At 35.6% G+C, this 12999-nt stretch overlaps 1 protein-coding gene across 2 annotated transcripts; it reads left to right on the top strand.

The window, feature by feature from the left end:
• The first annotated feature begins 236 nt into the window (after nt 1-236).
• LOC139891250 (uncharacterized) lies at nt 237-1975 on the top strand. 2 transcript variants are annotated; one of them, XM_071874200.1, is made up of 4 exons: nt 237-534; nt 724-888; nt 1011-1070; nt 1640-1975. In XM_071874200.1, exons 1-3 carry the CDS (start codon nt 267-269, stop codon nt 1043-1045), a joined length of 468 nt encoding a protein of 155 aa, XP_071730301.1. In that variant the 5' UTR covers nt 237-266; the 3' UTR covers nt 1046-1070; nt 1640-1975. The 2 variants fall into 2 exon arrangements, with proteins under 2 accessions (XP_071730301.1, XP_071730300.1); XM_071874199.1 differs by lacking the exon at nt 1640-1975 and having other exon boundaries at nt 1011-1619.
• The last annotated feature ends 11024 nt before the right edge of the window (nt 1976-12999 follow it).

The following is a 12999-nucleotide window of genomic DNA, read 5'->3' as shown; positions in this document are numbered from 1 at the left end:
CTTCTTTTGCATCTTAGTTGGATCCGGATCGGATGGCGGGATACTTGAAGTAGCATCACTACCTTTATTAACACCTTCCATATTATCCATAATCTAATCTAATAAATACAAAATTTAAATTTAAATAATTTATTACTCCAGTTTTAAGTTTATATTTGGTAATTGGGCCTTATTATTTTACTAGGGCTGAAGCCCAAATCTATTTGACCACAGCTTAATTTCTGGTTATACTTCAGCCTGAAAATACATCTCACCACCCAAAAACAATGTCCGGCGAAGAGCTACACTCCAATTCCGGCGAAGATAAACCGGAGATTACTTCTGTGACTGCCAATGAGCTACCGGAGGAATCGATCGCCACTGCAACCGACGGCGATAACGGTAAAACCGATAGTAGCTGTTCCACGTCATCTTCGTTAGCCAAGGGTTTATCGTATACCATATCTACTATAATTAGGGATTTCGATAGTCAAAGTCAACAGACCTCTAAAAGTCAAGATCAGTTATCTACAGCCATTGATCGTCTCACCGGCGGTAACCGATTTTATACTTCTTCATACATTTCTGAAATTAGGGTTACATCATCATCATTATCATCAATATATGTATGTATAGTCGTATAGATAGCTAATAAAGTTTAAATTCGCATGATTTTTGTACTGAAAAGGCACCATAGGGTCGTCTGAGATTATTTAATTATATTTTGCGACTGATATAATGCAGAGTTGGATCAACTTCTAGCAGATGCACCATCACCTTTTATAACGCAGCATGCTGCTAAAATATCTGGTGTTAGAAAACGAGTATCGTCGTTAAATTTAATACTGAAGTCGATACAACGGCGTGTTGATAATATAGACAGATTGGTCTCTGCTGGCTTGCCTAAAGGTATGTATAAAATGCATTATATAATCGTTCGTTTTGTCATTGATTTGCATATGTATCTTCTTGCATTTGCTTAACATCATTAATTGTCATTTTAACCGGTTCACGTTCTTAACGTTTGGCAGATGAAGTAGCAGATACAAGTCCTGAACAACATTAATGGCGCCTTGTACAACAGATTTGAAGTTAGTCCCATACCTTATCATGTTGATACACTATTTACTTTACTAAGTGATTGGCATCGCTTTTGAATATTTGATTTCCTACTCTTGTCACATGAGCTGAAATAGAATTCACCTGATTTTTGGGTAGGAAAATAACATTGATATCTTTGTTGCTGCGAATTGAACCTTCAATTTGGCTCCCCTCACTGTCACACATAAATTGGTGGAAATATCAAATATATGTGCTCTAAAAATACCAGTTCTGTAAAAAACTCATCTTTTTTTATGTAAGCCAGAGGGCTACGTATAATTCTATGCTTTAACTTCTGTAAAAAAAAATTTACACCCTCCTCTTTAGCACTGTATGATGTTAGCTTATTAGGAAGGAACCAAGCTCACAGATGTCATAGGGTTAACTTTTTAAATATATATTGGTGTTTAGAGTTAAATTACACCTTCAAATTTAAACCATGAACGATGTTAGTATTCATACAAGTATCATTCTAGACTAAATACCTTTGCATAAGAAATCACAAAAGTTAAATAGTCATCTGGTTATTATTTACTACTTGTTACTTTTGCATAAACAGTTGCCAAATATTTCTATTGCAATGAACATCTGGAAGCTGTTTAGTGCTTGTGAGGGCAACATTTTTGCAAAGTTTTGGAGCTTAATCGCACGAATTATGTATTTTATTAGTGAGCAGCAGCTTGTAACTTGTGGCATTATTGTTCTGGTACCACTTACCAGGGTCAAAATGGTTTCTGAACTTCCTTTATTTATCCTTTATAAAAAAATATCTTATATGAATTATGATTAATGAGTGCTGTGTTGAATATATTTACAAATTCTATCCTGATCCATATGACTCAGATTTCCACCCCCATGTTCTACAAAACAACTGCTAACTAATGGATACCAAAGTGACCAGGAGCTTACTGGTATGATCTGAGTTATTTACTTATCTTCAGGAATCACTTTTCATATCACTGTTTTTTTTCCCTTGGTTCTTGTATAGAATAGTGCAAAGTACACTTAATAAATAGACCTTTTCCTTGGATCATTCTTGACTAAAACCAGCATTGACCTTTAGGTACTTGCAAACCTCTGGTCTATGAATACCATACGAATCAAACGACGTTCTTGGAATGGTATTGATTTTGTTTAGTCCCATTCCGACACTCCCATAATTCTTTAACTCCCTACGATATCCAAATTCTCCTTACTCACAATGCCGTCGATGGCAACCATTCTAAATCCTCAAACCTAACGTCATGATACGTACCGTTGTTTAGAAATAGAGGGAAATGATTATTTTAGGGTCTGTTTACTTTCCACTGAATGGTCTGTTTCTGTATAACTCTTAATTCAATAAGTAAAAGTGTCGTTTCTTTATCACTTAATTTGTCACTTAATCTGAAAATTTGTCCGTTTCTATGAGACATGGGATCAGACACCCATTCCCTTTAAGAGGCAAATGGAAACAAGACTTAATAAAGAAACAACCCCTTAGTTGGTTCACGTTAACGGATAAATCACATTCATGCAATTTGGGGAAGAGTAGTATTTTTACTCAAATTTACGTGGTCTACGTGGGCTGTTTCGTGACGGTTTCACAAGATATTTTGCTAGAGGTTTGAACCTGAGATCTTTTGTAAGTATATCAGGACCCTAAGTATTTGGCGATCTTGGGTTGGTTTTACACTTTAATAGTTGTGTACTTGTGTTCACTTGGTTATAAGCTGATTGTGTACGTTATACAGCAATGACATCGTGATTGGTATGTGCTTTTGTATCTTATTTTTAGGGACTTTAGACAAGCTATACATTATAAAGATCATTCTCACATTTCAAAAATTATCGAAAAGTTGAACAGTCAAATGCAACACCATCTGCTTGAATGAGTCACAAGCCTACTATTGCTTCAATCCTCTTGATATTATTTAACATTATCATTTTTGCATCTCTACAATAATTCAATTTGCTGGAGTAGCCTACAGTTCATTACATCCAAAATTCATTGTGATATATACAACTCAATGATTTACATTATCCTGCCAAACTGGAGTGAACCCTTTATGTTTTTGTTTTTATTAAAAACTATAAAAATCTGAATTCACAATTCCATATTTGAATGCTTTTGCTAAGGTCTTGTTCTGTATGTAAAAGTTAAAAAAACTTAACTGTGTTGTGATATTATTGCATTTGGTTTCAACTGTTTCTGAACAGTATTATATGATAGTGATTTTGTTTGGTCTTGACCTGTTCGGTTACATTTATATTCTGCTGAATTGACTTGTACTATATCTTAGTAGTCATTGCTTTCTTCATGATAAAAATAGATTAACTCAAAAGTGAATTCAGCTGAATCATTTTTCACCGCAAAGTTTATAAAATCAATCAAGAATTTAATTATTCTATTCCACTCCATCCGTCTCAAGCATTGTCCACTATTCTTGAAAATTTTCAAATCTATTGTCTATAAACTACATTGTAATAATAATATTTCTTAAACTACGTATTTTTGTTTGAGAACAATATGTTTCAAATGTACGTAGTATTTGAATAATAATGAATTTTTATATCATCAAGAGGTCTTAACTCTTAAGTTCATATTCATTAAGTTTTCAAGTTTGAACCTTATGTTAATGTCTGTGACATGGATTTGAACCTGTGACTCATTGTTGTCCAAGCAGTCGCAACGAAACATGAAACTATAGTTAACTATATAAATCGTAAAATGTTGTTAATGATCGGTGCACACAGGCTTCCCCAATAATATACAACACTACTACCCAATCTCGCACATGCGAGATATGAGGAGGTGAGATGTAGACAATCCCTTTTCTACCTTAGAATAGAAGAGATTTCGTTTGTCCAACCACGAGTCGAGAAAAAATTCTCTACTCACAGGAAGAGAAAGGAATTTTTTTTAATAGTGATATTTGTATGGTATTTTACAAAAATGGTTTTTTCAAATCAAAAATTACAAAAATAGAGAAAACGGCATTTCAAATGCCGGTTTGTCTACATGACATTTTTTGTAATTTTTTTTTTTTTTGCACCAAACCGGCATTTGGAATGTCGTTTTCCCTATTTTTGTAATTTTTGATTTGAAAAAATCATTTTTGTAAAATGTCAAACAAATATTACTATTAAAAAAAATATCAAGAGAAAGTCATTCCTAGTAGAGTAGAGAGATTGATTCCGTGAGGACCTTCGGCAAAAAAAAAGTAAAAGAAATAAAAATAAATAAACAAAAATAAGAATAATAAAAATAAAAAATAAAGATGAGACGCCATGGAAATGGTACAATCAAATTTTCATGAGATTTAAAGCTTGCATGAAATTTAATTTAAGTTCTAATCGACAGTCAAGCCACCACTTATAAATCGACGTTTGTTATTGCCTCAATTAATAGGTCCAACAGTCATTGAAAACATAACTCGAAAGGCATGTCAGGTGAAAGTTGTTGCGGAATCAAAGAGCCAATCATCCATAACAAACCAAAACCACTCATGCACCTTACTAATTCACTGGTTAGTTACTAAAGTTGCAACTCGTGAGGATTGAAACCTTCAAACGATGATTTAAACTTGGATTGACACCAAAGATTGTCAAGTCTTTGAGACGGCTATAATTAAATAAATGGAAAATAAAATATTGAGTGGCTCATATGTTGAACTCGTGTTTGATCCTTTGGCTAAAACTGTAGAGATTCCTGTAACATGTGAGACTCAAATAAACATGTGTAAATATAAGCCCAGTGTATACAACTGTGCCCTTAGCTCACTTGATAAGGCCAACCACTGTGCCTTTCCCATACTCGGTAAACATACCATTATTGCTTACAACAATTTATGAAGGTCTCACTAATTTTATTTAAACATTACTTTTTATCTTTACTCTATATATAATATAATATGTTAACAAAAGTATATATTGGTTTGTACCACTTTAATTTTATATTATTTTAATGTGTGTACATAGACATATGCTGAGTGATGGGAAGTAACTTGTTACCGAGTACGGAGTATTATATTATGTGCAATGTAAAGGGACAGGGACAGGTTTGATATATTGAATGAAATTGAGACAAAAGGTAGATTTGGTGTTGATAATGAATACGGAATATATCAAGAAATGTACGAAAAAATGATTTAGGTGTTAGATTGTGTTTGAAAGGAAATGGAATAAAGAGAGAGGGAGATGTATACGGTGATGTTTCGATTATATATTTGTTAAAACCACATTCCTAGAAGTACACTTAGTGACCTTTATTCTTTTATTCGAGATCAAGATTTAAGATGCACTCGTGCCTCTTGAGGCTATTCAAGCCCCAATCTTTAAAAATATACTCGTATCAAACAATATTGATGATCAAGTTGGATATAACAAAATTCAATCATATTTTCAACCTTATAATGGAGTAGTAAATAAACATCGCTTGTTTTTGTATTTGGAACAATTAATTTGAAGAGATTTTTCATGTTCGAATTGGAAGAGGGCATTTTCACACAGATAGTCATATGTCCATGTTTTACTGGATTATCTAGTGGCTGTTTCTGATGACATTTTTTTTAGTTCCTGGAGAAAAAAATATTAGTGAAGTTTAAACCTGATAGCTCTTTTGATGATATCATTGGGTTAGGCGAAATCATCTTGTGAATGGTTCATGTTTGTATGTGTTGGTAAGAAAGATATACAATGTGATGATTTCAGATACCTAAAAGAACTTTATGAAAAATTGTAAAGTATTGCTAATTGATCGATTAAAATTGTGAAACTTGTTAATAAAAAGTTAATGAATAGATTAGCAAGAAGTTGTGATGTGGTCCAGCGGTTGGTGGTCTGCCTCTTTTAGGGGATGTCAGGGGTGATCTCAATCGCTGTAAAAAAAAAATGAGTAGATTAGTAAAGTTCATTTTAAGTTTGGTTAAAGGTTGTTATGATACACTTTGGCATAATAACTTTTGAATAGTCTTTATTCATAAAGTTCAGAAAATAAAGAAAATTATGTGGAGTTAAAAAGAAATTAGAACATATAACGGTTGGGTCAAGGGATGAAGGGAATGTGCATAGCAAAATGATTGAAAATCTAAACTTCTCAAATATGACCCTTTAAAATTTTACCAATTTTCACTGGGACTTTAGTATCGATAGTAGTTGTTCGACCGATATTTCAAAATAATGTATTCTGTATTATGTTCAAATTTCAAGAACAACACATTTTGAAGTAGCTAGCTACAAAAGATAATCAGATTAGATCATGTATATTTGAACACAATTACTCATTCTGTTTACAATTTTGAATATGTGATCGGGAAAATTGTTTACATAAATCACTTTCACGTTTAATGAAAAGTCGGATATTTATTTATTGCTACCCTTTTGCCATTAAAATAATGACATGAACAATAAAACATTGTAAAGATATATTTATAATATATAATAAATAATAATTAATAATAATTAATAATTAATAATACTAATTAAAGGTTCGAGTAGTGAAAACTCTAGGAGGGAAAACAAAAACTAGTTTGAAGTAGGAAATATGCTGAAGAGACAGCATATCCATGTGGAGCATTAAACTTTAATTGGGTTTCAGATACTTTCCATGTACCTTCCTTTCCAACAAAGTTCTCATTATTTTATTTTATTACATTTTGGCCTTATTATTATGTTTTTATTATATATTATATATTATATATTATATTATTTTATATTTTATTGTAGAAAAACAAATTATTATATTACTGTACAATGTACAATACATTTACAAATGTTTGGTACATCACATGCATTTTAGCATGAGAACTTCACGAACCAAGCTAATATCAAAAATATGCCTAGAAGATGGATTATTGAACATCACAAGTATGGTAACTCATCTACAAAAGTTAGGTTTGTTCCCTGTAGATGGCTTTGTTGTTGTTTGGTTTCAATTTGTTGTAATATTTGTATTGCTCGGCTCGCCTTTAAAGCAACGTTTGTGGGATCTGTGGTTATTTTTTAAAAAGTAAAAAGGTTGTGGTGAGTTTGTAAAAGGTAAGAAGTAAACTATTTATAACCCCTATCTCTTTCAGAGAATGGGTTAATTTTTTGTAATTATTTGTATTGCTCGGCTCGCCTTTAGAGCCTTGTGACTACTTTAGGTTATGTTCGTGTCTGTTAACACCTATTTCCTCATGAGGTAAGGCTTAGTATGTCAACACGATACTAGAAGTAATCTAGCTTTAAGTGGGCGAGTGTTGCCGATTGATGTTTGCTCTTGGAAAATAATCCCTGCAGACCCGGTTCACAAGTATAGAAACTTGTGGGGTGGCTTAATCAATCTGTCGTCCGTAGAGCGTAAAGTGCTAGCCGGATGACTTCTAGTGAGAGAAAGTGTTAGAGAGAGAGAGAGGAAGTCTCGGCTCTCAAATTTGACAGAATGTCTGAACTCTGTAAAATGACGACCCAAGGGGTCTATTTATAGTGTCAGATCCACCAGATTGTTCGGGAACACGTGTCAGATGATGATACGTTCTGTTACTTGTGTTCCGAAATTTACGCTGAAAGTGGTGTTCTCCGGCCAGGGCTTACGCATAACGGATCAGCCTGTACAGCGGAGAACGCTGGACGGACAGTCTCATAAAACCGTTATTCTCAGTGCTTCTGATGGTAATTTTATGCGATCATTATGCCTATTATGAGTGTATACAATAGGATACACCATTAAGTCCCCCCAGTTTAATGACTTAAGCGTTTAAAAAATGATTAAGTTGTTAAACTTTTGATAACTCTTCCGAAACAAGCCTTTACGTTTCCCTTTTTGCATCGGGAAGCACATTACAGGCATTAAATGATAGGCGAAATTTACTGACATTGTGATGATTGCTTTTTGCATGGCTACAATACCCCACGCGCCTCTAGCTGTAAAAAGGCATTTCGATGTACTCGCTTTTTAATCGTGTCCATACACGTGTGTGATTGAAATTAAAACCCCCAAAATCTCCACCAAACACAGCTGTTACAACTTTTTCCCTTTTTAACCATCATAAACCCTAATCGAGCATTCACTTTCACAGCTTCCCTCTACAGTGTTCATCTCTTATCATCAATACCCTCTTTACTTCCTGTTTCATTAAAACTTTAATGGCAGCCTTAAAGGATGTTACAACTATTCATAGCAGAGTAAATGAGAAGTATTTAGGCGAGCTACTGCAACGTTTTCCTAGATTAGCTGGTGTTGAACCAACAATTCCTGCATTCAATGCTAGGGCCTGCTCACCACCTCCTGGCAAGGTTGCTATTTATTGCCATTCAATTTTCAACTTTTGTCTGCGACTGCCATTTACGCCGTTCTTTTTAGAAGTTTGCAAGTTCTACGGTGTTGCCGTTGGGCAATTCGAACCAGCATCAATTCAAAAGATTCTTATATTTGAAATGTATTGCCACGCAAGGAATATAGAGTCATCTATTCGTATATTTTGCCATTTGGTGCGTATAGCATCCCACGAAAAAGGTTGGTTCACATTCAACAAAGTTCATGGTTTTCTTAGACCTGCACTCGATCATCCCAGCCATGATTGGCACGCTTCATTTATCTTTATAAATGAAGATGCAATTGATGATAAATACTCAGCTGCTCGAGTTTGGCGTAAATACTTGCATACCGTATCAGTTACCTTTCCAAAACTAAAGAACAAGGAAAACATGTTGTTTAAGAGAATTAAGGCTGAACAGATCAACGACCGTTAAATATGGGGAACACATGCTTTCGTTGACATCTGTAAGTCAGGATTGGGATATCACACAAGGTTATGCCTGTGTTCTTGCTGGGAGAAAGAGTAAGTGCTTACTTTTGCTATTTATGCTTAAAAAGATGCTTCCCTTTATTTATCCAATTAACCACTGTGACTTTTAAACTTCTACAGAAATTACTCCGCTTACCGCCATGCGATCGTCGTCTTACTCGCAACTTACCTTTACCACTCAAAAAATTATTGACGATACTCCCGTTCCTGAAGAAGATGCTGTAAGGGAGGAGGAAGATGAAGAAGAAGAAGTAGAAGACATAGGTATGAACCGAGTTGCTTCTAGGGAACGTCGTGCCTCGAGTAATGAGAATGATAACACTGAATTTAGTAAAATACCAGACCACAACTTGTATTCGTTTTCTTTTAGGCCCAGTACTGGTGGATTTTATAATCCAGACCCTTCTTTATACATTATGCCACCCTTGAAATCTTGTGAAGCATATTGGAATTATTTTATAAGTAACAATTTCCCTTTATCTCCAACAGCTAGTGCATCACACCAAGACACTACATTAGTGACTCTTCCGTCCTCCGCCAAGAGAAGATGAACTGGTCAAAACCCTCCTTCATCCGCTCAATAGGGAGCTGTAACTAGTTCTTCTCAGCAACAAATTACGCTTCCCAATCTTGATACAAATACACTTTCCTCCTTTTTAAAGGGACCACCACACTCTTACCAGGATTTCATGAATTTTTTGAACGCCATGGTATGTCCTTCATTAGCCCAATTTTTTAGCAGCTTATCTGATGCAGATGCGAATAAGGTTAAGGCACAAAGTATCATTCTTAACATTGCTTCTGGGTTAAATAACCTTCAACGCCTATCTGAGTTGCAAAGCAATGAAATTACCACAAATAATGAATTATCTGCTGAAAAACAGAAAGTAGCCAAGATTGAACAAGTAGCTACATCCTTAAAGAGGGAATATGAGACGATGAAGAGGCTTTATGATAATAGCAACAAACAGAGGGCTGAATATAAGGAACAAGTCAAAGAATTATCCTTCAGAGAAAAGCAACACTTGAGCAAAATTGATGAACTAGTGAAGGAGAATGAAAAAAATACTTGAGCAGAATAATGCACTGAAAGAACAGCTTAAAGCTAAAGAGGAGAATGAAAAACGTATGATAGCTGGAATCCCTGCTCTTGTAGAGCGTATCTTTAATTGTCAAGCTCTGTCTCACAGGATACGTGAGTTTGTCCGTCTTACGAAATCTGCGGAACGACTGAACTTTTTCAACTTTATGAAAAGAAAACTGCCAGAATTGCCAAACCCAATGCCTGTTGTTATTACATCGAAGATTAATGAAAATGCCATGATAGAAGCTGATGCTGCTGGTTCACTGATAGAAAATATGAAGTTTACTGATCTTGAAAATCTTTGTAAAAAACCAAATGTAACGACAGACGATGTACTGAATTATACTCCTCAAGATGAATGAAATTCTATGTTTATATACATATGCTTTGCACAACATTTAATATTGCACTTGGTTGTAATTATTAGAAAGATGCTGCAAGTTAGTAAGATTTTTGGAGTGAACAATGCACAGGATATTGATATTGTATTTTGCAATTGTTATGGTTGTAAATATTGAAATTATATTCTCCGTTATACGCTTTCCGTCATGAAACTTATGAGGAAAAGTTATGAATTATTTTTGCCTTTAAATGTTTTGCTGGACGCCATGGTCCGTTATCCGTTTTGCTCTGCATTTTGTGTATATAAGTTGTGTCATGACATTTTTTGTAGATTCGTTTCATCGCTTCGATGCTTTAGTGAGTTCTACATGTCTCACTATCGATACAACCATTTTGAGTATGATTGCACTTCTACCACCGAAAGGATATATTTCTTTCTGCAGGTAGGGATGACACACAACTATGTGACACCTGAGTTAAAAAATCCTTGGCCGGATAAAATTTATGAAAAATATTGCCATAAGAATAATTGCTATTATTCATATTCTTAAAGAAATTTTTACATTTATGACTATATCTCATGCATTTGACAGTTGATCAAGTTGTCCATGCATATAGTGCTACGCGTAAAATTTCTTTAAGTTCATTGCATTCCAAGCTCTTTCGTATTGCTCGTCGGAAGGCGCAGTAAGCATGTGTGATCCATTCTGATTTACTTTTGTGACCTTATAAGGTCCTTCCCATTTTGGGGCTAGCTTTCCAAATTTGATTTGCCTGCTTGCCTCATTATCACGCAGCACCAAATCACCTACTTCAAACTGCACATGCTGCACTTTCTTGTTGTAATATTTTGACATTTTATGCTTGTGATCCGCTTGCCGGATGGCGGCCATCAACCTTCTCTCTTCCAATAAGTTGAGATTCTCCCTTAATGCTTCGGAATTAGCCTCAACATCAAATGCCATAATGCGTTGTGTTGGTACACATATTTCAGCCGGTATCACTGCCTCTGTACCGTATACTAGACTGAAAGGTGTTTCTCCCGTGCTCCGCTTTGGCGTTGTCCGGTGTGCCCACAACACATTTGGCAGCTCGTCCACCCATCCAGTTTGACTCAACCCCAACCGTGCCTTAATACCAGCAACGATTTCTTTGTTGGTAACCTCCACTTGTCCGTTCGCTTGAGGATGAGCAACAGATGTAAAGTTTTGCTTTATGCCCAGCTCTTCACACCAACTCCGAAATGGATTTTCTGCAGATTGCTTGCCGTTATCACTTACTATTTCATTCGGCACCCCATAACGGCACACGATATCATGCCAGACAAACTTCTTGACATTTTCTCCTGTGATTTTTGCTAAAGCCATTGCTTCAACCCATTTTGTGAAAAAATCGATTGCTACCACCAAGAACTTAGCATTACCAGTGCTTCTATTGAATGGCCCCACAATATCGATAGCCCACTTGCAGAACGGCCAGGCGGATGACACCGGTATCAAGTCATACTTTGGAAGACGCTGAATTGTACCATGCCTCTGACAATTCTCACATGTCTTTATGATTTCTGCTACATCTCGATAAAGGGAAGGCCAAAAATACCCTTGTCGCATGATCCGTGATGCCACAGTACGGAAGCTGGAATGTTGAGAACAAACTCCTTCGTGCATTTCTTTGACCACCTTTAATGCTTCATCTTCGGTTAAACACCTTAACAACGGACCATTGTAAGATTTTCGATAAAGGACACCGTTAACAATTTCATACATTGGTGCTGTCACTCTTATTCTTCTTGCTTCCGCCTTATCAACAGGTAACCATCCGTCATGCAAATATCTCAAATATGGAGTCATCCAAGTTTTCTTAGCACATTCAACTATTGCCATAATTGGTTTTTCATGTATTGATTTCTCCTTAAGCTCTTCAACCAATACTCGTTTGTGTAAATGATCAAAGGTTAAAGTAGCTAGCTTGCTCAAGACGTCAGCTTTTTTGTTCTTATTTCGAGGGATTTTCACGACCTCCAGGTTATCAAAATTCTTTGAAATTGTCTCCACCAACTTTACATATTGCCTCATGGATGTATCCCTTGCATCGAACGTTCCATTAACCTGCTGGGCGAAGATTTGAGAATGAACATATGCTCGTAAATTTGTTATGCCCATTTCTACCTCTATGTGGAGACCGGAGAGTAATGCCTCATATTCTGCTTCATTGTTTGAAGCATAAAAACAAAATTTCAATGCGTAGGTATACTCTTCTCCGTCTGGACTTGTTAAAACCAGCCCTGCACCTGTTCCCTCTTCACTGGATGCTCCATCAGTGTATAATTCCCACACATGTTATTGTGGTGCCGTTTTGTTGTCATACTCTACTTTTTCATTTGTTTCCAAGAGAAAATCTGCCAAAATTTGTCCTTTAACTGCATTCCGAGGAGCAAAATTGATTTCATACTCCCCCAACTCGATGGCCCATTTTGCTAAATGACCAGATGATTCCGGACGCCGGAGTATTTGCTTCAACGGCTGATCTGTTAATACTAAGATTGGATGACCTTGAAAATATCTTCGTAAACGCCGTGCATTATGCACAAGGGCATAAACCATGCGGTGAAGTGGTGGATAATTTGTTTCACTAAGCTGCAACACTTTGCTAACAAAATATATGGGCATTTGCACGCCGTTCCGTTCTGCGATTAAGATAGAACTTATCGCTTCTTTTGAGACA

This window comes from Rutidosis leptorrhynchoides, chromosome 2 (assembly GCF_046630445.1).
Source record: "Rutidosis leptorrhynchoides isolate AG116_Rl617_1_P2 chromosome 2, CSIRO_AGI_Rlap_v1, whole genome shotgun sequence".
Taxonomy (NCBI): domain Eukaryota; kingdom Viridiplantae; phylum Streptophyta; class Magnoliopsida; order Asterales; family Asteraceae; genus Rutidosis; species Rutidosis leptorrhynchoides.
This window is presented reverse-complemented; position numbering and strand designations above follow the sequence as displayed.